We start from the raw sequence: 22,036 nt of genomic DNA, 5'->3' as shown, positions 1-22,036 counted from the left end.
AATAAGAAGTTGGTCTCCAACCTGATATTGTGTAATTTTTAACCTCTGCATCTGGAGAATTTGACACTACTCTGAAAAATCTGTAGAGGGGGCTCCTCTCAATGTGCTGACCAAGACTACAACTCCCGACGTACCCCGCTAGACCCGGGTGGGACGTAACGCTACGTGCATACGTCACGGTGTCGTGTGGGGACGGGCACTGACGTCAGGACTGTGGAACGGCGTATGGACACCTGAAGGGGCGTGGTGACGTCTGGATGCCGTGGGGCAGGCTGACATGTATGGAAAGGGCGGGGCGGGACGGTGGTGAGGGGCGGGGTACCGCCCCACGTCATGGATGGAACTGGGTGAAGGACCGACCTCACATGGTCGTGACGGTAGGGGGCGGACGCGGGGACGTCAGGACGCCGCGGGAGGGATGGGGCGGAACGGTGTGTTGGCATGGGGACACGTCGGGGCGGGACGTAATGAGGTCATGACGCAGCGGTGGGGCGTGGTAACGTGTTGACGCCATGGTGTTATGGAGTGGGCGGGCGGTTGGTGGACGCCGCTTCAATATTAATTAATGATGCTCGAGCCGGCAAGCGCTCTGCTTCGGATGGAGCCGCTCATCGTTACCGCTCAATCTTATACACGCTGATCCCTCAAGATGGCAGAGAGGTCGGTTTACTTCCATTCAGAATAAACTCGCTGTGTTTTTATAAACGATTGTTATATTTCTTTCACTCCTTGTGAGGTGATTATGTTTTTTTTTCTGTGTGAGCTTGTTGACTGATTGTTGAACTGGTGGTATTTTTTCTCTTACACACACATTTCTGCAGCTGGTGAGTGCTGTGAGGCTGGCTGGGTGCCTGTGCCCCCGCGTCGCTTGCTGCCTCTCCGCCCGGGTTGCCAGTGATGCTTGGTGCCCGCTGCCTAATAGTGAGCTCCAAACGGTGCAGCCCAGCCCGTGCCCGCCGTCAGCCTGCGGGAGGGCCAGTGCGCAGGCGCGGGTCTGCCAAATACTGTCCTCCTCCCCTTCCACACTGAGCAAGCGCGACCCGGCAACAGGTGCAACCGTGTGCGCATGTGCTGGGGGATTTTCTGTTGGATGGGTTGGGATGGTGGGAATGGTTGACTGGCTGTGTGGAAGGTTTGGTTAGGGTGAGAATTGAATTGGGCTTGCGGCTTCAACCCTCCCTCTGAACCAAAATGTCAGTGTTTGAATCTCCCCAAGGAAGGTATGTCATGGTCAAGTTGAATGGAGAATGCATGTCAATATTAGATGGTTAAAAACAGCATTCCTGATCACTCAGACCTTTGGAGCCCTCTGTTGTTGCTATCTAAATGTACGACATGCACATGAATGCAGCAATGTGACCTCGGTGTGATCTGTTACACCCACCCTGTAAGGCTGAAGCAAACTATTCTACATAGCATTGTGCCTCTGCATCTCCACCTGTAAAATCCTTTAAAATGAAAGCCTGCTGCATCTCTGGTTTACACCATTGGCATTGCCACATAGAAGCAAAATGCTGCAGGTGTTGGCATTTTGAAATAAAAACAGAAGTGCTGGAAATGTCCAGCAGGTCAGACAGTATCTGGGATGAGAAAAGTGACGTTAATCGGCAGAAATGAGATGAGTAGGATATTTAATCAGGGAGGAGGATGTCTGCTGGGATGTTGATGGCATTCATGTTGATGAGAAATACAATTAAAATCAAAATCAATTGAGTTACGGTCTAATGATAATCAAGTTGTTCGTTAATTCAAGCAATCAATTGCTGTCTATTATTTTGCAACAGACTCCGACAGTAGGGGAGGACATTCTGGTGATGGAGAGCTTTGCGATCCTTGTGTACAAAGTCACCAATTCTTCCCACACGCTTCTCACCACATCCTGTTGTAAATCAGTCGTGAATCTCAAAATGGAATAAATGTTATTTGATTTGTATTTGAATGCTTTAGTATGTGTACTAAGGGTCATTGCTTAAAAGTAAGAGGTCACACATTTAAAACAGATGAGACATTTTTGTGTTTTCAGAAAGTAGAGTGTCTTTGGAACTCTCTTCAAAGCATGGTGGAAGTTTGTCTACTTCTACCTTAAAAATATTCAATCTAGAGAATCAAGTGGTTATAAGGCTATAGTGGTAGGCTGGAATATGGAATGATTAGATCAGCCCATGGTCTAATTGAATGTCTGAGTAACGACCTCCTGTTATGAATTCATGTGTTGCTGATTGTTGCTACTCAATTACAGGTTTTGAAATGGGATGTCAGTTTTAATTTGCACCTGCCCTGCACCCCAAACATTGTGTGGTAAAGTATTTTGTATAATCGTGGTATAATTTCAAGTTAACACTGTGTGTATAACTAATCAATGCATGAATTTCGAACATGCATTTTTACTCATCTTGAATTGAGTTCCATTGCGTGCAGTAAATGAATGAAGCAGTATCTATGTGCTAACTTTAAGACAAAATAAAATATTCAGCCACAGCCAAAATACTCACCTGTAAATATCTGTCTTTTTACTGTTAAATGTCTTAGTTGATTTTGCTTACATGCTGAAGCGCAATTCTCTTGTATGAGCATTCTTCGAATGATTTAAAATTTTTGGCTGTTTTGCTTTGAATACATTGCCACTAACTGAGTTCTATTTCACCTGTGTCAGATATATTGTTGTGAAGTTAACACAACGCAAACAAATGGTACATTTTCAATCGTTACTACTTTAATTCAATAAAAGTAAAACCCTCTGTTGTAAAAGGGTCGTGAAAATTTGGCAAAATATTTTTTCATAGTATTTCATGTACTGTAATTGAATTATATGACTTCCTCTTGCTGTTGCGATTCTCCATGTCTCTCACGAGTGCTGTTATTTTACTTATGGAAACATAATAAGTATTTATCACTTTGAAGAATTTGTATTCCAATACATTTGCCAGACAAAGGAGCACTTGTCGCCTTTTCTTGCATCTAGGCTCCGGATTGTATCTGATGTAATGAATGGAAAAGGCATTTCTCTGACGGTTAAATAGATAAGTCTCTTGTGCTTTGCAGTTCCAGATTTAGGAGCTGTTCTATATGCCAATTTACTCATTTCCGACCTTAACCTATAGGTGTACCTTGCCTCTGTTCACCACCTTCCTTATATTAGTAAAGTGACCTCATTGAATTAATAATTTGTCCACTGTTAAAGCATGTTTCTACTAAGGGCACCCTGGTGCTGAGAACCGAGTAGGGATTTTGTGTAGAGCCCCTAGCACTGTTAGAAGATTTATTACAAAAATGTTTTTTCATAAGATGCCAATATGTCATGTATTCACAATTCACAACCCTCTGTCATAGTGGACTGTATTTTATTGGTAATTTGTTTACAAAATCTGTTCTGTTTGAGTTGTGCAAATTGCTTTTACTATGTGCCTTCACTGCTGCATTGGTGCAAACTCATTAGAATGCTGGTAGATTCTGATTTCATTACATCAAATACAATGAGCAAATCACTTCCATTGAACTATTTGGGAGATCTGGTTGCTTAATATACAGCATTATTGAATGGTTCTTCAATGCTATGAACCTCTTCAAAATTTATAATTATCTAAATATTTGAACTGTAATTAATGTGATGAGAGGAGAGCCTTTTGAGAATGGAATGCCCTGCTTCCAGTGTCAGTATCCTTTGTTTAACGTAGTCTGCAAATTTCTAAAGTGGGTGTTGGTTACGACGATTATTGTCTATGCTGGTACTGACTTCTGTAGACAAATGACGAGAATGCTGTAAGAAAGGGAAAATGCAGCTTTCAGAGACCAGAGTGATATTTGTATTTGTACTGCTATTGTTTCCAGTCACTTAAAATTACGTTCTAGATATTTTTGGGCAAGTTCTTCTTGGGTTGGGTAGACTTTTGAATGGGAATTTCCAGATTCCTCCACACTGTAGACTTTTTAATGCCACTATTGACTAGTTTCCCACCTAAACGTTGGCTTGACTTCCAGTAAACAGAAAAACTCTGGAGGAACCTTCAGGCCCAAGTATGCCCTGCCCATAACTAGGGGGGGGGGGGGGGAGGTCTGATGTTGAAAGTCTATTTATTGAAGGTTGCCAGTTTGGGCTTACAAGACATTGGGGCTGTGAGATTCATTCCTGCACCTCCTGGCCAACAAGTAGCACTGTAAAAGTGCTTAGCTTTTTGCCAGTCTGTCCTGACTCCTTTGAACTGCTGTCTTACCAATTCTAAAACCTAGCATGATTTGGAGATGCCGGTGTTGGACTGGGGTGTACAAAGTTAAAAATCACACAACAACAGATTTAATTGGAAGCACACTAGCTTTCGGAGCGTTGCTCCTTCAGATGGTAGTGGAGGGCTCAATCCTAACACACAGAATTTCTAGCAAAGATTTCAGTGTGATGTAACTGAAATTATGCACTGTGGGATCTTTCCTGCTTGCCTGCATTCCTGTAGAAACTTCATGTCAATGTCAATATGTACGATCTTCTTGGCGATCCTCTCCACTTTAAGCTGGTGGTTGGTGGTGTCGATAGTAGTCATGATTTGGAGATGTCGGTGTTGGACTGAGGTGTACAAAGTTAAAAATCACACAACACCAGGTTATAATCCAATAGGTTTAATTGGAAGCACACTAGCTTTCGGAGCGTCACTCCTTCATCATTGCTATGAATTCTGTGTGTTAGGATTGAGCCCTCCACTACCACCTGATGAAGGAGCGACGCTCCGAAAGCTAGTGTGCTTCCAATTAAACCTGTTGGACTATAACCTGGTGTTGTGATTTTTAACTTTGTAAAACCTAGCAGTCTGCTTATTACAATATTTAAATTATCAAACTGTTTCCTGGGAATGGATTGGTTGCCTGCTCCGTGTTCTAACTCTGTTTAAACCAGAAGTACAGGGCAACCGCGATTACCCGAATTTTGGAGTGTCCGAACAAGATCTCAATGTCTTGATGCTTGGGTAAATTGTATTGTCGGAACATTCGATTGTCCGAACAAAATACTCCCTGCCCATGTCGTTCGGATAATTGAGGTTACCCTGTAGTTGGTTTGTGGGATCAGCGTTCAGATTTCACCATCTGTCCCAAATGCAGCCCATTTTTTTCTTTTTTCTATTTTATTTTGCTGTTAAAATTCAACCTCAAGTGAATTAATAGGATTTACTGGGAATGCAAAGCACTAATTGAATACTTCAGGCGTAAGCCTTCTTTATACCCTTCAATATATTCCTTTATACTTGTGGGCATAAGAAGTAGAAACAGGAATAGGCCATTTGGCCCTTCTAGCCTGCGTTGCCATTATGTGATCATAGCTGATCTGGTATTTCTCACGTCCAATCTCTTGATCCCTTGACTGATCAAGAGTCTATCTATCTCAGCCTTAAATAGACTCTAGGACTGTGCCTCCAAAGCCGTCTCTGGCAAAGAGTTCCAAAGACACTCAGTCCTCTGAAATGCCTCACCTTAGACTTAAATTGTCACTTCTTTGTTCTGAGATTATGCCATCTAGTTCTAGCCTCTCCCAGAAGGGGACACATCCTCTCAGAATTTACTGTTTCAAAACCTTCAAGAATCCTATGTGTTTTCATGAGATCACCTCTTATTTTTCTAAATTCCAGTGAGTAGAATGACTAACTGTCCTTTGTTCATAAGACGATCTATCCATAACAGGGATCACCTTCTGTGAACTGCCTCAAATTAAATAATACCTTTCCTTAAATAAGGGAGCAAAACTACTTACGGTACTTTTAGAAATGGTCTCACCAGTCTGTTGTACAGTTGCAGTAAAACTTCCCTAATCTTATCCTCCAATTAAACTGGACTGCAAGGAGAATGAACTGTTCTTAAGCAGAAATGAACTAGAGTGGCTCCATAATTTCACAGCAAGGAATTTGATGCCCATTGCAAACTCTCTTTGTGGCTGTGGTTCCTGCAATGTGTAGGTGATAAGGAGCTGAGGAATTGTTTCCAAGTGAACCTGATGGCTTCTCGGCTAATTGAGCAGATTGGAATTAGAAACAAGTCAGATATAGACTCTGAGGAAAAAGGCAGAGTGTGGTGTTGTCTCCCCAGCAGAAGCTGTCTGTTCTTTGCAGTAAATAAAAATTCAATTTAAACTTTTAAGAAAGCCAGTACATTTCCTGCAGCAGAAACTATGAACTGTGACTTTTGAATTTGATAAGTCAGAGACCAAGACATTTTTTTGAACCAAATCAACCACCCTGTATTTGTATAAAACCAGTAGAAGCACTCAGAAGGCAACTGAACGTCAAGGGCCTTGCCAGCCGAAGAAGAACCAGGAGGCAAAAACCATTAAATTCCTTTCTAGTATCTAGTAGAGGGATTGAATTCAAGAGTCGTGAAGTGATGTTGCAGCTGTACAGGACTTTGGTTAGGCCACAGTTGGAGTACTGTGTGCAGTTCTGGTCGCCTCACTTTAGGAAAGATGTGGAAGCTTTGGAGAGGGTGCAGAGAAGATTTACCAGGATGTTGCCTGGAATGGAGAATAGGTCGTACGAGGATAGGTTGAGAGTTCTGTGCCTTTTCTCGTTGGAACGGCGAAGGATGAGGGGTGACTTGATAGAGGTTTATAAGATGATCAGAGGAATAGATAGAGTAGACAGTCAGAAACTTTTTCCCCCGGGTACAACAGTGTGTTACAAGGGGACATAAATTTAAGATGAAGGGTGGAAGGTATAGGGGAGATGTCAGGGGTGGGTTCTTTACCCAGAGAGTGGTGGGGGCATGGAATGCACTGCCCGTGGGAGTGTTAGAGTCAGAATCATTGGCAACCTTTAAGCGGCATTTGGATAGGTACATGGATGGGTGCTTAATCTAGGTTAGAAGTTCGGCACAACATCGTGGGCCGAAGGGCCTGTTCTGTGCTGTATTGTTCTATGTTCTATGTTCTATGTTCCACCTTGGCCAATAATCTGTTTTCCTTGTTTATTTGTGTTTGTATGTGGGTTAGAGTTTTAGTTAGTGATGTTTACCAGTGATTATTTATACTTTTTACCTGTAGTTGAGTCTAGTTACTAATAAATAATTATTTTTAGTTAAGACACCTGGTCTGTACTATCAATCAACCTTGGCCTGAAAGTCAGGTAAATTGGGATAATATCTGTACCTTTTTACAAAAAACCTTCAACATTTGGTTTGAGTCTGGGGATAGTGGAGCTTGATTTATGTTGTACTATCCAGTAAATTGTAATGCAGGTAATATAATGGCATAAAATGATTAAATGGAATTCTAGAGGGGTCTAGAATTCAAGAATGTAAAAGGCATTAAGAAATGGATTTGCTGTTATAAGCAACTGCACAACTGCAGGATTTACTAAAATGTATTTCAGCCAATAAATTACTTTCTGAAGTTATGAAACAAGAAACACAGCAGCTAGTTTGTTCTTAAGAAAATTCTGCAGACACAAGTAGGATATGCTATTTAATTTACTTAGTTTTGTTAGTTAAAGGATAAATGTTGCTAGTCTGAATTTCCTGCTCAAAACTTAGGATCAGATCATTCTACCTGACCAGAAAAGGGGGTAAAGCAAGCAGGAATTGCTGGAGAAACTGAACAAGTCCAGCAGCATCTGGGGAGAGAAATCAGAGTCCAGCGGCCCTTCAGAGGAAAGAGAGAGTTGATTTAATGTCACATTCTAAAGATGGTGTCTCTGACAGTCTGGGCCAGTTGAGAAGATGCCCTTGAGTCTTCCATTAGGACTAACATCTACAGTCTAATGGAAGAGAGCTACTGTTGAACCAAGGCTCACTGTCACCCTCCGTTTGAGTGTTGTGGATAGTTCTGGGTGCATACTATAGACAGGACTTTACAGTCAGGATAAAGATACAATCAGGATACAGGTTGTACTGCTATAATGTATGTTTCATTAATGCAAATTCACTGTAACATTGACAAATTTGGGACTTTGTTTCTAAAGCACAGACTTGTAAAGCATGTATTGTATGATGCAATTCTGGCCTCATAGTTTAAATGGTTCTGCAATTACGCGATTTTCTTGTAACGTGGGGTTGCACAAGAACAGAACTACCACGTTATGGCAGAACCAACTGTATGCCAGAGCGATACTAGGTTACAAGTGCGTGCACACAATTAATAATTTGTTGGAATCTGCGAGGTTAAGAAATGGACATATAGTAGAGGTGTTCAAGACATTTTGAAATGATCAGTCAACATTGGTTGGTCACTCAGTAACAAGCATTATGAGGAGCTTATTCAAGGTGAATTGTGGACTTTTTTTTGTAGCTGATTAGAATTTTTCAGAAACATCTTCAGTAGAGATCATAACAATTTTTAAAAGAGACTTCGATAAATCATTCTTGATATTTAAAAGAACAATGTACAACAATAAAGGGTACAAAAGTGACACTGCTTCCATTAGATGATAAAATATTTATGATCCAACATGCTTGAAAATATTGAATGGAGTTTCTGCAATAAATATTGCTGGTCATGTTTTCAAGTCACAGTTATTTTGTGGCAGAAAATTTGGAGCCTTTGCTCAGTCACTAATGCTGTGAAACAATTAAAATTGGGAATGCTTAAGAGGCCAGGATTAAGGAAGTGCATAGATATCTAGGTGTTTGGGCAGGACAATACCATTGAGGAATTTAAAATAGATTTTTAAAATGAGTTCACAGGGTATGAACATTCCAAGTTGGGCTCGCAGTTTTACACAGCCGTAATTGCCCTTGACAAGGTGCTGGTGAGCTTTTGGTTTTGATGTGCTGCAGTCCATTGTGTGCATTTGCACCCACAGTGCTGTTAGTGAGTGAATGCCAGGAGTTTGATCCATTGACAATGAAGGAAAAGCTATTTTTACAAATCTGAATGATGTGGCTTGGAGGAGAGTTTGCAGGTAGTGGTGTTTTAATGCTTGTGTTACTGTTTATCTCTCTAGATGGCAGAGATTTTAGATTTGGAAGGTTCTGTTTAAGGAGCCTTGGTAAATTGTTGCAGCTCATTCTGGTATACACTGCCAACACGGTGACAGTGGAAGGAATGATTTGTTAAAAACGTTTTTTTTCCACCCGTGTCGTGATCTCTGTTTATATATTTTCTTTCTTTTTCACACACGTCATGATCTCCTGTTGATATATTTTAAAAATTTTTGTTCACTCATGTCATCTCTGGGAATGATTGTTGAAGGTCTTAAATTGGGCACTGGACAACGGCTGATTTGTTGTCTTTAACTCGTTCATGGGGGGGATAGTATCACTGGCTAGCATCTCCTGCTCCTAATTTCCCAGTGGGTTGTTAAGAGTCAATTAAATTACTGTAGATCTTTATTCACACGTAGGCCTGACCAGGTAAGGATGGCAGGTCTGCCTACTAAGAGATTAGTGAACGAGGTGGGTTTTAATAACAATTGACATCAACTATGTGGTCACCATCAGGGCAGTTTTTAAAAAAAATTCCAGATTTTTATTGAATTCTAATTTCTCCAGCTGACATTGTGGGATTTGAACTTGTGTCCTCGAGTTCTGGATTACTCATTCAGTGACCGCCTCCAAGCTTCAGCTTTTTTAACTTCATTGGAGATGCTGACATCCAGACAATTGAATAACATTCCATTGCACTCCTGATTGGTGCCTTGTAGATGCTGGCAAAGCTTCAAGGGATCAGGAGTTATACACTGCAGAATTTTCAGCCTCAGACTGCTATTGTAACCAAAGTGATTATATGACCAGTTCAGTTTTGGGCAGTGGCTGGTCCCAGGATGTAGGCAATAGTGATGGTAATGCCATTGAGTTACACGGGCTCATTATTTGATTTTTCTCTTGTTGAAGAAGGTAATTGCCTGGCACTTGTGTAGTGCAAATGTTAATTACCACTTAATAGTCCAAGCTTGAATGTTATCCAGGTTGCTGCAACTGGACATGGATTGCTTCAGTATCTGAGTGGTGGTGTATGGTGCCACACATTGTGTGATTATCAGGACACTTTCCCACTTCTGATTATATGATAATAGAAATTTATTGTCATGTATACTTTAACATGCAAAATACAGTGAATATTTTATAGGATATCTTACCATGGCATCCACATTAATAACAGAAATCATACATAATAAAAAAAAAAGTAAAACTAGGGTTTCCTCCGGGTGATCCGGTTTCCTCCCACAGTTCAAAGATGTGCAGGTCAGGTGAATTGGCCATGCTAAATTGCCCGTAGTGTTAGGTTAGGGGTATGGGTGGGTTGCGCTTCGGCGGGTCGGTGTGGACTTGTTGGGCCGAAGGGCCTGTTTCCACACTGTAATGTAATGTAATCTAATCTAATCTAATACAAAGTTCATCACAGTTCAGTTAATGGCTCCTGGGCTTGGGAACCATGGGTTACCTGGAAGATGTAGCCAGGATGATACCGAGACGTGAGTACCATGCCAGGACAAGACCACTACACAAGGATGGAGGGTAGGTCAATGATTAGCAGTTGAAAGTTCAGGCTACGATACTAGCCCGAAAAATCCCTGCAATGATAACCTGGGATTGGGATGATTGACCTCCAACAGCTACAATAATCTCCATGTACATTTAATATGACTCCAACCAGTGGAGAGTTTTGCCCAGTTTCCTGCTGACTCCAGTTTTGCTGGGGCTTATTGTTGTTACATTTGGTCAAATCAGTCCTGAAATCAAGGACAGTCACCTCCTGGACTTCAACTCTTTCGTCCATAATTACAGCCTTGGTCCAAATGAGTTAGGAGCTGAGTGGCTATAGCAGTACCCAAGCAAATGTTACATTTGGCTTTATATTTAAGAATGTTTTGTGGACTTGTTCATTATTTTTAAGGGGCCGATTAAAAGGACAGTGAAACTTTCTTTCAAATAAGAAATTTATTGTAGTTCACTTTTGTGATAACTGTTTGTTTATTGCAGATTGCCTGTCTGTCTGTTTGCAGTCTACACTTGGTTTGTTTGGATTTTTCATTGGTGGCCAGTTTGGGGAAAGAAAAGAGCTTCCTTGATTTTCCTATCTCCAGAAAATCTCTTGCTTTTTGAGTCTGGTGCAGCACCTGAAGACTAGTTTCTCTGAACTCTGTCCTGCTGAAAACTGTTGAGAAAAATCCTTAATACTGTATTTCCTGAGCAAGTTGTTTTGACAAATATTCCAGAAGCTTTTTTTTTTGTTGTTTAGTTGACATTCACTTTGTGAGCCAGATATAGGTTTGACATTCCTCTGGATGTTTCATATTGTCCTTTTTGTTTTTGACTTGAATAACTTAACAAAAATAATCTTTGCAAAGAGAAATCTTTTTTCCTACCTATACCTTGTGTGCTTGTTTGTGCATGTTTTGGATTATTTACAGGAGTCAACAATTAGATTTTCATATTACTAACTGCCATTGAATAAATTGTTACATAGCCAATAAATTTCTTTCTATTAAAGAATTCAGGTTGATGGATCTTTTTGGAGCACAGCTGGTTCTACATCATTCAGCATCATTACTGGAATGTTGTCAGGGCCCATAGCTTTTGAAATTTGTGTCTTCAGCTATTTCTTAATATCATCTGGAATTAATCAAATTGATTCATGTCTGGTATCAATGTTGTTGGGGACCTCATGGAGGCTGAAAATGCAACATCCACTCAGCATTTCTTGAGTGGGGAGGGCGTCTTATCAGCGAGCAGAGGAATTAGGAGGGAATGGAGTTTGATGCACATGAGGATGCAACCAGTAGAGTTTTGGATACCTCCAAGTTTAAGAGGGTAGAATATGGGAGATCAGCCAAAATGTCTTGACTGTCCAGCCTAGAAGTGACAAAGGGATGGATGATAGTTTAGGCAGCAAATGAACTAAGATATGAACAGAGTCTAGTAATTTTAACAGGCTTTTCCACTGAGGGTATCTCTGTATTGGTTTCATGTGTGTAAAAGTAGTTGAGCCCCTTGAAACCATGTGATGGAAAGGATCTATGATTTGAGTTACAAGCCAGTCTGCCTGGTGGTTGGGTCAGTGAAGTTATTCTGTTTTGAACCTTATTTCCTTTAAGCTGTTTATTGAGACAAGATGTGGATTTCAAATTGCTACCGTTTCTTTTAATTATGGTGCACAGTTCTTTTAATTGAACATGGCATGAGAAAGATCACTCTTTACTTAAAAAAGCCCTTAGAGTCTAATACTAGACTGGTACTGGAACTGGGTATCTAATTAAATGTCCCACTATATAGATTAAGGTAATACATGTCTGAACTTTTGTCATTACTTTAATATCTTTGAAATATTACTTTCAGAACATCCTATAAGGTGCTAGCTTCTCTTCTCCCAGTTGGCTTTATAATTTGAGTAACAGTAATTCACTAATTAGAACGCATAAGATTAAATTGCTAATTAAAAGTTTGTTCTCTGATTTTAAAAAAAATCACCAAAGTGGCTTTCAACTACCTTGATTGTAGCCTGTTGTTAATTTCTTCTCTTTTTGTTTAAGTACCTTCCATTTTATTTCACAGATTGCATATTTCAAGAACTGAAACAGGAGGGAGTATATTCTGTCTTGCATTTCCATAATAATGCTTACCTCTGTTTTTTGTTTTATTTTATTAAGGTGACTGGAATAATGTTCGATGCCCTTTTATTCTTCCAACCTTTTTTTGTCACATGCAGCAATGTGTTAACAATAATCCTTTGTACAGACAGCCTGGTGTACCATGCAAAATGCGCATAGTACCCTTTTATTAAATTTTCAGGAGGTCAAGTATTGACAACCTAGCTCGACAGTTGTGTGTATTTCATGGAGGCAAAAGTGAGGACTGCAGATGCTGGACATCAGAGTCTAGATTAGATTTTTTTTTTAAGATTACTTAGTGTGGAAACAGGCCCTTCGGCCCAACAAGTCCACACCGACCCGCCGAAGCACAACCCACCCAGATCCATTCCCCTACATTTACCCCCTGCCCCTAACACTACTGCAATTTAACATGGAGAAAGTGAGGACTGCAGATGCTGGAGATCAGAGCTTAAAAATGTGTTGCTGGAGAAGCGTAGCAGGTCAGGCAGCATCAAAGGAACAGGAGAATCGTCGTTTCGGGCATAAATCCTTCTTCAGGAATGAGGAGGGTGTGCCAAGCAGGCTAAGATAAAAGGTAGGGAGGAGGGACTTGGGGGAGCGCTGGGAATACGATAGGTGGAAGGAGGTTAAGGTGAGGGTGATAGGCCGGAGAGGGGTTGGAGGCGGAGAGATCGGGAAGAAGATTGCAGGTCAAGAAGGCGGTGCTGAGTCTGAGGGTTGGGACTGAGAAAAGGTGGGGGGAGGGGAAATGAGAAAGCTGGAGAAATTTGCATTCATCCCTTGTGGTTGGAGGGTTCTGAGGCGGAAGATGAGGCGCTCTTCCTCCAGGCATCATGTTGCCATGGTCTGGCGATCGAGGAGGCCAAACCTCTGGGACACCCGCACCAACCAACCCAACCGCCCCATGACTGAAACCTCTGGGACACCTGCATCAACCAACCCAACCACCCCGTGGCTCAACACTTCAACTCCCCCTCCCACTCCGCTAAGGACATGCAGGTCCTTGGCCGCCTCCATCGCCAGACCATGGCAACACGATGCCTGGAGGAAGAGCGCCTCATCTTCCGCCTAGGAACCCTCCAACCACAAGGGATGAATGCAGATTTCTCCAGCTTTCTCATTTCTCCTCCCCCCACCTTTTCTCAGTCCCAACCCTCAGACTCAGCACCGCCTTCTTGACCTGCAATCATCTTTCCAACCCCTCCGCCCCCACCCCTTCCCCGGCCTATCACCCTCACCTTAACCTCCTTCCACCTATCGTATTCCCAGTACCCCTCCCCCAAGTCCCTCCTCCCTACCTTTTATCTTAGCCTGCTTGGCACACCCCCCTCATTCCTGAAGAAGGGCTTATGCCCGAAACGTCGATTCTCCTGTTCCTTTGATGCTGTCTGACCTGCTGCGCTTTTCCAGCAACACATTTTTAAGCTGCAATTTAACATGGCCAATTCACCTAACCTGCACATTTTTGGACTGTGTGGGAGGAAACCTGAGCACCCAGAGGAAACCCACATGGACACAGGGAGAATGTGCAGACTCCACACAGTCAGTCGCCTGAGGTGGGAATTGAACCCGGGTCTCAGGCGCTGTGAGGCAGCAGTGCTAGCCACTGAGATAAAAACAATGACTGCAGATGCTGAAAACCAAATACTGGATTAGTGGTGCTGGAAGAGCACAGCAGTTCAGGCAGCATCCAACGAGCAGCGAAATGTGCTACTGTGCCGCCCATTAGAATGCTGGAAAAGTACAGCAGATCAGGCAGCATCTGAGGAGCAGGAAAATTGACTTTTCGGGCAAAAGCCCATCATCAGGAATGACTTTTTAATAAATCATGGATATATCTTCCACGGATGAATTTCATGGATGCTACTGCAGAATGTCTGGTAGGGTTATTGGCAATCACTAGCTATCAAATATGTTTGTACACCTTGGGAGCTCCATGTCTCTGGTTCTGGGGGTCCTTGTGTGGATGATGAGCCCAATCCTGGAGCCACGTCTCTGGCCTCACATTTGGCAGGTGTTTCCAGGAGGTGGAATGAGACCTTGGCTTTGATTGCTGGCATTCCTTTCCCCAGTTCCTTTTCTGTGCTTCCTCTTCCCAATGGGTATTCTCAAAGAATTCTACCCCTCATACAGAAGCTTTCTCTAAGTCAGTTTCTTCTGAACACAGCCTACAGAGAATCTTTGAACTGCTTCATTTGTCCTCCTCTCACTCGAGTGCATCCCAGAGACCAAAGTAATGTTCTGGGAACCTGGCTTTGAATCCCACCACTGCAGATAGTGGCTTTGAATTCAATAAAATTCTAGAATTAAGATTATGATGACAGTGAAATTATTGTCAATTGTCAGAAAAACTGATTTGGCTCACTCATGTCCTTTAGGAAGGGAACCTGATATTCTTACCTGTTCTGACCTACATGTGACTCCAGATCCACGGCAGTGTGGCTCTTAACTGCCTCCTAGGCAGTCAGTAATGGGCAATCCTGGCCAGTTACGCCCTCATGCTGTGAATGATTTTAAAAAACCTTCAATCTCTGGCACCCTAAGCACTTGGCCAGCTATCATAAGTGGTTTTGGGTGATCATGGTCTCGGTTGGTGCTATAGGCTCCTTCAAGGACACTGGTGCCTGTTTCCCCAGTTGATGTGGTAAATCCTTTTTGAACAGTGATGATACTTATCAAAGGCACTAAGGTGGCATCTATATGTGGACCATGTTTCAGAGCCATATAGAATTTTCAGAAGGATGATTGCCTTGTACACAAGTATCTTGGTATCAGCATGGATGTCGGGGTCATTGAAGACTCTTGTCCTTGAGATTTGTAGGCAGCGCTCGCAGTTTGCATGTGGTGTTGGTTCAATACTAGTGATCCAGCAACAAATTTGCATTGCTTGATATTTTGTCAACGTGGGTGAATGTCAGGTTTTAAACTCCATGAGTATTTGAAATTTAAGTATTGTGTGTGTACTAAGCTTCCTTTTGAACAATATTCTGATGGATTTGCATGCTTTGTAAAATGAGTGCCCACGTATAATTGGCATACACATTGACTTGAGTGATGCATATATACATAAACTGCTCCAATTCCTCTGTCAGTTATTAATTTCAGCATAAGAGTTGAACTCAATAACATATTCTCTAATCTGACTCTGCATCTGGCATCCTTCTCTATCTTTGTGGATTTAGTCATAGGGATGTACAGACCCTTTGGTCCAACTTGTCTGTGCCGACCAGATATCCTTAATTAATCTAGTCCCATTTGCCAGTATTTGGTCCATATCACTCCAAATCCTTCCTATCCAAGCAGGTACCTTTTAAATGTTGTAATTTTACCAGCCTCTACCACTCCCTGTGGCAGCTCATTCCATGCATGTATCGCCCTCTGCGTGAAAAAAATTGCCCCTTAGGTCCCTTTTAAATCTTTCCCCTCTCTTCCGAAACCTATGCCTTCTAGTTCTGGACTCCCCTCCCCCACCTCAGGGAAAAGACCTTGTCTATTTACCCTATCCATGCCTCTCATGATTGTATAAAGTTCTATAAGGTCATTCCTCAGCCTCTGCTCCAAGGAAAACAGCCCCTGCCTATTCAACCGGTCCATATAGCTCAAGCTATCCAACCCTGGCAATGTCCTTTTAAATCTTTTCTGAACCCTTTCAAGTTTCACAACAGCCTTCCTATAGGAGAGAGACCAGAATCGCACACAGTATTCCAAAAGTGACCTTAGCAATGTCCTGTACAGTCACAACTTGACCTCCGAACTCCTATACTCCGTGCTCTGGCCAATAAAGGAAAGCATACTAAACACCTTCTTCACTATCCTAGCTACCCATGACTTCACTTTCAAGGAACAGTAAACCTGCAATGCTAAGTCTTTTTGTTTAGCAACATTCCCCAGGTCCTTACCATTTAAGTGTATAAGTCCAACCCTTATTTGCCTTATTTGTTTAAAGAATTGAAAAATCTGCTTGAAACTCAGGTAAAATCACAAAAGTTGAAAAGAGGTGGGAATGTGAGGTATATTGAGAAATAGGAGACTCAAAAGTAATTGTTTAAAGCCCCAAATCCTGGGGCAGGTAGACTAAAAAGACAGTTACTCTTGAATACAATGAATTGTTGCCAGAAGACTGACTTCAATGTATTTGCAGTTTAGATTAAGCAAGAGAATGATTCAGTGGAATGTTATGCATCTCTAAGATAGTAGGAGAAAGTGAGGACTGCAGATGCTGGAGATCAGAGTAGAGACTGTGGTGCTGGAAAAGCACAGCATCCGAGGAGCAGAAGAATTGACTTTTCGAGCATAAGCCCTTCATCAGGAATGAGACTTGTTGGCCAGGGGGCTGAGATAAATGGGAGGTAGATAAAGGTGAGGGAGAAGGTGATCTGTCAGAGAGGACGGTAGAGCGGATAGGTGGGAAATGTGATGGACAGGTCAGGGGGGGCGGTGCCGAGTTGGAGGCTTGGGACTGGGAAAATGTGGGGAGAGGAGAAATGAGGAAACTGTTGAAATCCAAACTGATCTCATGTGGTTACAGGATCCCAAGGCGGAAGATGTGTTCCTTCTCCGGGTGTCAAGTGGTAAGGGTTTGGCAATGGAGGACATCCAGGACCTGCATGTTCTTGACTGATTGGGAGGGGAGTTGAAGTGTTCAGCCACGGGGGGTTGATTGGTGTGAGTGTTCCAGAGATGTTCTCTGAAACGATCTGCAAGTAAGTATCCTGTCTCCCCAATGTAGAGGAGACCACACCAGGTGCACTGAGGAAGGAGATGTGACTGTGGTAACGGGTCTGCTTCAGGATGTGGCTGAAAAGCTTCAGGGCAGAGGAAATGACCTGGTTGGTGCAGTGAGGGGGAATCACTAAGATCCTTTTAGAGAGAGGAGGAGAACTTCAAGGTAAGCGTCCTTAGATGAGGCCTCGCAATAAGTTCAAGTGTGAGGTTGTCCATTTTGGAAGGACAAATAAGAATGCGGAATACAGGGTTAACGGTATGGTTCTTAGTAAGGTGGAGGAGCAGAGGAATCTTGGGGTCTATGTTCATAGCTCTTTGAAAGTTGCCACTCAGGTGGATACAGCTTGTAAGAAGGCCTATGGTGTATTAACGTTCGTTAGCAGAGGGATTGAATTCAAGAGTCGTGAGGTGATGTTGCAGCTGTACAGGACCTTGGTAAGGCCACATTTGGAGTACTGTGTGCAGTTCTGGTCGCCTCACTTTAGGAAAGATAAAGAGGCTTTGGAGAGGGTGCAGAGGAGATTTACCAGGATGTTGCCTGGAATGGAGAATAGGTCGTACGAGGATAGGTTGAGAGTGCTAGGCCTTTTCTCATTGGAGCAGAGAAGGATGAGGGGTGACTTGATAGAGGTTTATAAGATGATCAGGGGAATAGATAAGAGTCGATAGACAGAGACTTTTTCCCCAGGTACAACAGAGTGTTACAAGGGGACATAAATTTAAGGTGAAGGGTGGAAGGTATAGGAGGGGATGTCAGGGGTAGGTTCTTTACCCAGAGAATGGTGGGGGCATGGAACGCGCTGCCTGTGGGAGTGGCAGAGTCAGGTTCATTGGTGACCTTTAAGCGGCAATTGGATAGGTGCTTAAGCTAGGACAAATGTTCGACACAACATCATGGGCCGAAGGGCCTGTTCTGTCCTGTATTGTTCTATGTTTTATGTTCTATAAGGTTAAAATCAACTAGAAGATAGTCCGGACTGAAGATGCTGGAGAAGCACAACAGGTCAGGCAGTTTCCGAGGAGCAGGAGAATCGATGTTTTGGGCATAAGTCCTTTCATCAGGAATGAAGCTTGTGGGCCAGGATTGGGGGGCTGAGAGATAAATGGGAGAGGGGAGTGGGTTGGGGAGGAAGGTATCTGAGAAAGCGATAGGTAAATGAAGGTGAGGGAGAAGGTGATAGGTCGGAGAGGATGATGGAGCAGAGTGCCCAAGAAGGTTACAGTGACAGGAAGCTGGATGTTAGATGTGAGCTTGGACAAAAATAATTTTCTTATGCATCCCGTCCAAAAGTGCAGTTGATTTGAGAAGATCCTGTCCAAGCATGGCAGCAGTATTCAATTCTAGAGCATTCAGTGCAGCCAGTACCTCTGGATGTCTTTTCATGGGAATGCCACCCACTTTCAACACACTTCCTCCTTCTCCTCCCTATCCCCAACCAGAGTTTTGAACACCTGTTCCTATGTTTGTAAAATACAGTGAATAACATGAATGGATCCTTGGATGCTGCCAATTTTTCAGGACCCTAGTTCGATGTTTCTCTTTATCTGTTATTTAAGTTATGTCTGTTTTTGAGTGTACACTACATTAATATGTAGCCATGATGTTACTGGTGAGCGAGCTGTTACGTTTCTGATTTAACTGAACTGTCTGTTCCTGCTCCAGCTTTGGTCAATGAAACCAATTGTACCTTCACCAATTACTCCTCACAACTAGGAGTCAATCCAGGAATGTTTCTCATTTATCCACAAAAACAGTGCATGCCTTATCAATCTGAAAAATATTCACCAAATAACTTCTCAGCCTTGGAAATGATGTTGATTGAGTGAATAATGTCAAGCTTAGCTTTGTTCAATTGAATACCAAGTTGTGTTTTAGTTATTCTGTCCATAGATTTTCATATTAGAATTATGGATTTCATATTATAGAATCATACAGCAAGGAAACAGACCCTTCAATCCAACCAGTCCATTCTGAACATAATCCCAAACTAAGTTAGTCTCACCTGTCTGCTCCTGGCCCATATCCCTCCAAACCTTTCCTATTCATGTACTTCTCCAAATGTCTTTTTTGGATGTTGTAATTGTACACCCGATCCAACACTTCCACTGGAATTTCATTCCACAGTTGAACCACCCTCTGTGTTTAAAAAGAAGTTTGCTCCTCGTGTCTTTTTTAAATCTCTCTCTCTCTCTCTCTCTCTCTCTCTCTCTCTCTCTCTCTCTCTCTCTCTCTCTCTCTCTCTCTCTCTCTCCCTCCTTTCACCTTAGAAACGTGCTCCCAAGCCTTGAAATTCCCCATCCTAGGGAAAAGACAATTACCATTTAACTTTATCTATACCTCTCATTTATTTTATAAACTTCTGTAAGTTGTCTCTCCATTTCCTATGCTCCAGTGAAAAAAGTCCCAGCCTGTCCAACTTTTTTTAAAATAACGCAAACCTTCCATACTCGGCAACATCCTGATAAATCTCTTTTGAACTCTCTCCAATTTAATAATATCCTTCCTATAATTGGGCGACCAGAACTGAACACAGTATTACAGAAGAGGCCTCACCAATGTCCTGTACAACCTCAACATTACTTCCTAACTCCTATACTCAAAGGACTGAGCAATGAAGGCAAGTGTGCCAAATGCCTTTTTTAACCAAGCTGTCTATATGTAGTGGATTAGTGGTGCTGGAAGAGCACAGCAGTTCAGGCAGCATCCAACGAGCAGCGAAATCGACGTTTCGGGCAAAAGCTCTTCATCAGGAATAAAGGCAGTGAGCCTGAAGCGTGGAGAGATAAGCTAGAGGGTGGGGGTGGGGAGAGAGTAGCATAGAGTACAATGGGTGAGTGGGGGAGGGGATGAAGGTGATAGGTCAGGGAGGAGAGGATGGAGTGGATAGGTGGAAAAGGAGATAGGCAGGTCAGACAAGTCAAGGAGACAGTTACTGAGCTGGAAGTTTGAAACTAGGATGAGGTGGGGGAAGGGGGAAGGGGGAATGAGGAAGCTGTTGAAGTCCACATTGATGCCCTGGGGTTGAAGTGTTCCGAGGCGGAAGATGAGGCGTTCTTCCTCCAGGCGTCTGATGGTGAGGGAGTGGCGGTGAAGGAGGCCCAGGTCCTCCATGTCCTCGGCAGAATGGGAGGGGAGTTGAAATGTTGGGCCACGGGGCGGTTTGGTTGATTGGTGCGGGTGTCTCGGAGATGTTCCCTAAAGCGTTCTGCTAGGAGGCGCCCAGCCTCCTCAATGTAGAGTAGACCACATCGGGAGCGACAGATACAATAAATGATATTGGTGGATGTACAGGTGAAACTTTGATGGATGTGGAAGGCTCCTTTAGGGCCTTGGATAGAGGTGAGGGAGGAGGTGTGGGCACAGGTTTTACAGTTCCTGCGGTGGCAGGGGAAAGTGCCAGGATGGGAGGGTGGGTCGTAGGGGGGTGTGGACCTGACCAGGTAGTCACGGAGGGAATGGTCTTTGCGGAAGGCGGAAAAGGGTGGGGAGGGAAATATATCCCTGGTGGTGGGGTCTTTTTGGAGGTGGCGGAAATGTCGGTGGATGATTTGGTTTATGCGAAGGTTTGTAGGGTGGAAGGTGAGCACCAGGGGCGTTCTGTCCTTGTTACGGTTGGAGGGGTGGGGTCTGAGGGCGGAGGTGCGGGATGTGGACGAGATGCGTTGGAGGGCATCTTTAACCACGTGGGAAGGGAAATTGCGGTCTCTAAAGAAGGAGGCCATCTGGTGTGTTCTGTGGTGGAACTGGTCCTCCTGGGAGCAGATACAGCGGAGGCGGGGAAATTGGGAATACGGGATGGCATTTTTGCAAGAGGTAGGGTGGGAAGAGGTGTAATCCAGGTAGCTGTGGGAGTCGGTGGGTTTGTCAAAAATGTCAGTGTCAAGTTGGTCGTCACAAATGGAGATGGAGAGGTCCAGGAAGGGGAGCGAGGTGTCAGAGATGGTCCAGGTAAATTTAAGGTCAGGGTGGAATGTGTTGGTGAAGTTGATGAATTGCTCAACCTCCTCGCGGGAGCACGAGGTGGCGCCAATGCAGTCATCAATGTAGCGGAGGAAGAGGTGGGGAGTGGTGCCGGTGTAATTACGGAAGATCAACTGTTCTACGTAGCCAACAAAGAGACAGGCATAGCTGGGACCCATACGTGTGCCCATGGCTACGCCTTTGGTCTGGAGGAAGTGGGAGGATTCAAAGGAGAAATTGTTAAGGGTGAGGACCAGTTCGGCCAAACGAATGAGAGTGTCAGTGGAAGGGTACTGTTGGGGACGTCTGGAGAGGAAAAAACGGAGGGCTTGGAGGTCCTGGTCATGGGGATGGAGGTGTAGAGGGATTGGATATCCATGGTGAAGATAAGGCGTTGGGGGCCGGGGAAACGGAAGTCTTGGAGGAGGTGGAGGGCGTGGGTGGTGTCTCGAACGTATGTGGGGAGTTCCTGGACTAGGGGGGATAGGACAGTGTCAAGGTAAGTAGAGATGAGTTCAGTGGGGCAGGAGCATGCTGAGACAATGGGTCGGCCAGGGTGGTCAGGCTTTACCTTGTCTATATGTAGTGCAATCTTCAAGAATTATGTACCAGAACCCCTAGGTCTCTCTGTTCTACAACCCAAGACCCTACCCTTAATTATATAAGCCCCACCCTTGTTTGTTGTTCCAAAATGCAATATCTCATGTTTATCCAGATTGAACTCCATCTGTCATTTTTCAGCCCATTGACCCATTTGATCCCTTTGTAATCTTAGGAAACCATGGTGACATGTTGAGTTTTCTTTCTATTGTTATGTTCCTAATTTTGTAAT

The 22,036-nt window shown here is 43.4% G+C and overlaps 1 protein-coding gene across 4 annotated transcripts in view; it reads left to right on the top strand.

Annotated features, from left to right (window-relative positions):
• Window positions 1-503: 503 nt before the first annotated feature.
• The window catches only part of arhgap39 (Rho GTPase activating protein 39), a 556,622-nt gene continuing 535,089 nt past the window's right edge, over window positions 504-22,036 (top strand). For 2 of the 4 annotated variants that reach the window (XM_072576401.1, XM_072576396.1), the window contains exon 1: window positions 524-660. In XM_072576401.1, coding sequence (XP_072432502.1) covers window positions 650-660 — 11 coding nt within the window. In that variant the 5' untranslated portion in view covers window positions 524-649. Of the gene's footprint in view, window positions 661-2,239; window positions 2,299-22,036 lie in introns of all 4 variants that reach the window. The other 2 variants (XM_072576398.1, XM_072576394.1) reach the window with 2 other exon arrangements.

This window comes from Chiloscyllium punctatum, chromosome 8 (assembly GCF_047496795.1).
Source record: "Chiloscyllium punctatum isolate Juve2018m chromosome 8, sChiPun1.3, whole genome shotgun sequence".
NCBI classification, from domain to species: Eukaryota; Metazoa; Chordata; class Chondrichthyes; order Orectolobiformes; family Hemiscylliidae; genus Chiloscyllium; species Chiloscyllium punctatum.
Note: the sequence above shows the minus strand (reverse complement) of the source record. Positions and strands in the feature narration are given on the sequence as shown.